The following is a 4550-nucleotide window of genomic DNA, read 5'->3' on the forward strand; positions in this document are numbered from 1 at the left end:
TTTGAGGTGAATAAAACTAGAACAATTTTTAAAATTATTTTTGTTGTGATAATTAATTATTTCTCTCACTGAATTTTCTTTGTTGGTCCAAGGAAAGCATTAAGAGTCCAATTCTGATATATTATTAGTGGAAGGAAGAAGTTAATTGAATAAAATTGGCATGGGTACACGTGTGACGAAATTGAATCAAGCAAATCTGAGCCGTTAAAAGGGAGTACTTCTTGAGAAGCATTTTTACTACATTACAAAAACCCAACACACTCTCGCATTCATTTATTCGAAGCCCTCAACCTCCAAACCCTCTCTTCCTTCTTTCTTCCTTTTTTCTTCTCCGTTCCCAAATCAAACCTAAATTCCCACCTTCTTCCCTCTCACCAAATCACCAACACACTATTCATTTTTATTTATTCATATATACCTACAGAGGGAGAGAGGGGGAATGGATTCGGATCAGGGAAAATTATTCATCGGTGGGATATCGTGGGACACTACGGAGGACAAGCTCAAGGAGCATTTCGGCAACTACGGCGACGTTTTGAGCACTTCTGTTATGCGAGAGAAGAACACTGGCAAGCCCAGGGGCTTTGGTTTCGTCGTCTTCGCGGATCCCACCATTCTCGATAGGGTTCTCGAGGATAAACATGTCATAGATGGCAGAACGGTGACGCCTATTTTCCATTTTTTACTTCATTTTTGCTGCTGCTTCTGCTCTTTTTCTAAATATTATTTTTTTGTCGTGTTTGCTGGTGTGTTGGTTTCGAATTGGAGGTGTGTTTGTTTTTGGGATTAAGTGAGGCTTTTTGCGTTCTGGAATGATTGATGGGTTTTTGGTAAGGGTTTTATTTGTTTCGTGGTTTGCTCTTGGAATTAGGACATGTGGTAGTTGGTTTTTTCATTTTTCATTTTGAGTGGATAGGGTTTTTTTCTTGGCATGCACTTACTTTTGGTTGACTAGTTTCTGTAACATTGGGCTGATTGTTTTGTTCCTGGCTGTCTTTGGTACTTGGTTTTCTTAGTTCAAGGAGTGTTTTGTCTGCTCTTTCAAATGATGACGGCTTTTTACGTTGTCTGCGGGGGAAGTTGTCAGGAAACAAGTAGCCGATACGTTTCTTGCTGTGTGAACTGTTGTTAATGGATGAATGTGTAAAGGAAGTTAATAGAGCAGCTTTCACTGCTATTTTTTTGCAGTGTATCCGTGCTACTTATGTGTAAATGTTTATGATAGATGACAGTGCTGCTGATATTGTCCCCTCTTTGTTCAATTCTTGAAATGTGAAGTAGTACAACTCTTTTGAAGTTGCTAGCTTATGTTTCATTTCCTTCAATGATGTATGAATGAACACAAGTGTTCGTATAATGCTAGTATTTTGGAATAAGTTAATATTGGTTTACTTGTTTTCATGGACGAACATACCCCAGTTTGAACGCAATACCTCCACCAATGATTCTTTTGAGATCTTTGATAGTTTTTAGATTTTATCATGTTTTGTCTTTGTATCGTATTGGATACGTGGATATTTAAAACCACGATTAAAGGCCTCTTCCTTAAAAATTAGTTTTCTTAATGTTGATAATTTGGAATTTTGGTTATTTTTGATCCCGTGTTATCATTTCTTTTTATCATCAATTAAAGGTCTAACTTGCAATCATTTTATAATTTCATCATTCAGGTTGATGCCAAAAAGGCTTTCTCAAGAGAGGATCAACAAATTTCTGTCACCTCGAGAGGTGGAAATTCCAATTCTGGCATGAATTCTGGAAATGGAGGAAACATCAGAACTAAAAAGATATTTGTTGGAGGGCTGCCTCCTACCCTGACTGAAGAAAAATTTCGCCAGTACTTTGAGTCTTATGGACATGTAACCGATGTAGTAGTCATGTATGACCAGAATACTGGACGGCCACGAGGATTTGGTTTTATTTCATTTGATACTGAGGAGGCTGTTGATAGGGTATTGCATAAATCATTTCATGATTTAAATGGTAAACAAGTTGAGGTAAAGCGTGCACTTCCCAAGGATGCCAATCCTGGTGCAAGTGGCCGTATGATGGGTGGTGCTGGAGGTGGTGGTTCTGGAATTGGTGGGTATCAAGGGTATGGGGCATCTGGTGGTAACCAAAATGCATATGATGGGCGAATGGATTCTAGTAGGTATATGCAGCCTCAAAGCGCTGCAGGTGGATTCCCTCCTTATGGTTCTTCTGCCTACAGTGCTCCTGGGTATGGATATGGTCCGGCTAATAATGGTATTGGGTATGGTGCATATGGAAGTTATGGTGGTGCCACTGCAGGGTATGGTGGACCTGCTGGTGCAACATATGGGAATCCTAATGTTCCTAATGCTGCTTATGCTGGTGGTCCTCCAGGGGGCCCAAGGAGTTCATGGCCTGCTCAGGCACCCTCTGGTTATGGATCTATGGGCTATGGGAATACTCCTCCATGGGGTGCTCCAAGTGGTGGTGCTGGCTCTGGTGGCAGTGGTCCTGGTTCAGCAGCTGCAGGTCAGTCCCCTGGTGGAGCTGCCGGATATGGGAACCAAGGTTATGGATATGGGGGATACGGTGGATACGGTGGAAGTGATAGTTCTTATGCGAATTCAAGTGCATATGGCACTGTTGGTGGACGAACAGGGAGTGCTCCAAACAATAGTGCTAGTGGTCCTGGTGGGGGTGAACTAACAAGTAGTGGTGGCAGTGGTAGCTATATGAGTGGTGGCTATGGGGATGCAAATGGAAATTCAGGTTATGGAAATGCAGCTTGGAGATCAGAACAAACTGGAAATTATGGAACACCACAGGGAAATGGTGGCCAGGTTGGTTACGGTGGTGGCTATGGTGGTGCTCAGTCTCGACAAGCCCAACAACAGTAATTTTGATAATTGGATATCTTGCTGGATTTTGAAATTCAACTTGAGGATCCTTTGCCTTTTAAAAATTTTAAATCATGAGGTCAGAATGAATTTTTCCAGCAGCAAAGGAGTGGTTCAAAGATCGATGTCAATACACAATGGGACTGGTTGGGTTGCTTGAATCCCAGTAGTTTGCAGTATCTGCTTTCCTAGTTTATAATAAGTAGTTGGTTGAAGAGATACTAGATGCTACTTTCTATTTAGTATTTGTTTCTGCGTGTAGCTTTAATTTGCGTGCTTATGATTTTAGTTGATCTCGAATGGCTGTTCTTGTAGCATTTAAGCTATAGTATGATATTTCACCTTATATGATGGTTTGATGCAGTTTATTATCTGTTGTCTTTTTTGTGGTTGAAGTTTAATTACTGTCTCTTTCATCTTCTGATTACATATGTTGTCTAGACTCATTCTAGTTGTCATAACAAGTAGAAATATGAAGATGTAGTCAAGCTATTTACTCATAGCAGTGGACACTTGGATTGATCACTTCATAATGGGTAGCGTAATCATAGTGATAGTAAAAACTTTGAGGATGGCATAATCATTTTCCCCCTGTATTTGCACTTGTGTTGTACAGGAGGAGAGGTGCACGAGTATGGAAGTGGTGGAGCCAAGTGTCCACCCGTATCTAAAGAATGAAATTTGGCCAGTCTTATTGTGTTTTTCTGGACCAACGCATCACCAAATTGGAGATTTCTGGCTTTGTGAGAAAAATTTCCTTAACTTTCCATCTGGTCTGTGGTGGCGGAAAGATATTGAGAGAGTTAGCAGCACATTGACTATTTCAGTTGGCCTAGGCCCTATTCTATAGAATTTTATCCTATCCTATCTTGTGTGTCCAGTGATTTATGTTTTTTATGTGTTGGAGCTCAGTATAATTTCATGTCTAAGTTGGAAAATTTTTAATCTTTTCTTCTCTAAACTAATGTTGTTTTATAGGGCAAGTGCTTTATCTTACACCCAAAGGTTAAATAGCCATTTCATTTTCATTTATAACAGTAACTCTTATTCAAATGTAAATTTAAAGTAAGATAAGAGTTACCAACTCAATTTTACATCAAGCATTGTCAGGTATAGAATTGAAATGCTTTAATGCTAGTTAATCTTGACACGGATTGGCATGTAGCTTTTCAGATATATCTTTAACCGTACTTTTCTCAGACATATTGATCTTAACGAGTGTTTATGTTGTTTTAGGTTCTTGACGGCTTTTTGTAAAATTGTTAGGTTGTAATTTAATGCAGAATGTGCATTTCTACGTTTTTTTTATCCATGCTAAAATGCGGGTTAACATGGTGTGCGCGTTCCATTCGTTCTACCTACGCCAGTCATTTGGCACGTTCATCCGTTGAGTGAATGAGACGAGCTTTCTTTGTGTGAACCTTTTAGCAAACCATGTTAATGTAAGACTGACCGGAAGCTAGAAATCACTAAAAAAGGATTGCTATATTTTATCGTTATACTTTGTTAAAAAAGTAAGCTTGTAATTAAAGGATTGCGAGTTTTTATTGATAAAGAAAAGGACTGGAAAAGTGTCAAGTGGAGCAAATCATAAAAGTTATATATACATTCAAGGTTTTGTATGGTGTTTCGTCTCATTTGATTTTGGAAAATGTTCTCGTAGCACGAAATAAGTTTTAA

General features: G+C 39.1%; 1 protein-coding gene across 2 annotated transcripts; it reads left to right on the forward strand.

The window, feature by feature from the left end:
• The first annotated feature begins 252 nt into the window (after positions 1-252).
• LOC108343057 (heterogeneous nuclear ribonucleoprotein 1) lies at positions 253-3831 on the forward strand. Of its 2 annotated transcripts, XR_008247893.1 has the most exons (3): positions 254-661; positions 1671-3016; positions 3487-3831. XR_008247893.1 is itself a non-coding variant. In XM_017581100.2 (2 exons), exons 1-2 carry the CDS (start codon positions 440-442, stop codon positions 2868-2870), a joined length of 1422 nt encoding a protein of 473 aa, XP_017436589.1. In that variant the 5' UTR covers positions 253-439; the 3' UTR covers positions 2871-3241. The 2 variants fall into 2 exon arrangements, 1 of the variants encoding a protein (XP_017436589.1); XM_017581100.2 differs by lacking the exon at positions 3487-3831 and having other exon boundaries at positions 253-661; positions 1671-3241.
• Positions 3832-4550: the final 719 nt, after the last annotated feature.

This window comes from Vigna angularis, chromosome 3 (genome assembly GCF_016808095.1).
Source record: "Vigna angularis cultivar LongXiaoDou No.4 chromosome 3, ASM1680809v1, whole genome shotgun sequence".
Classification (NCBI taxonomy): Eukaryota; Viridiplantae; Streptophyta; class Magnoliopsida; order Fabales; family Fabaceae; genus Vigna; species Vigna angularis.

Excerpts from the sequence above, each read along its gene's own strand:
- LOC108343057 (XM_017581100.2), top strand. The coding sequence starts at position 440 with ATGGATTCGGATCAGGGAAAATTATTCATCGGTGGGATATCGTGGGAC. Across the intron at positions 662-1,670 it reads ATGTCATAGATGGCAGAACG|GTTGATGCCAAAAAGGCTTT; the intron begins GTGACGCCTATT and ends TTCATCATTCAG.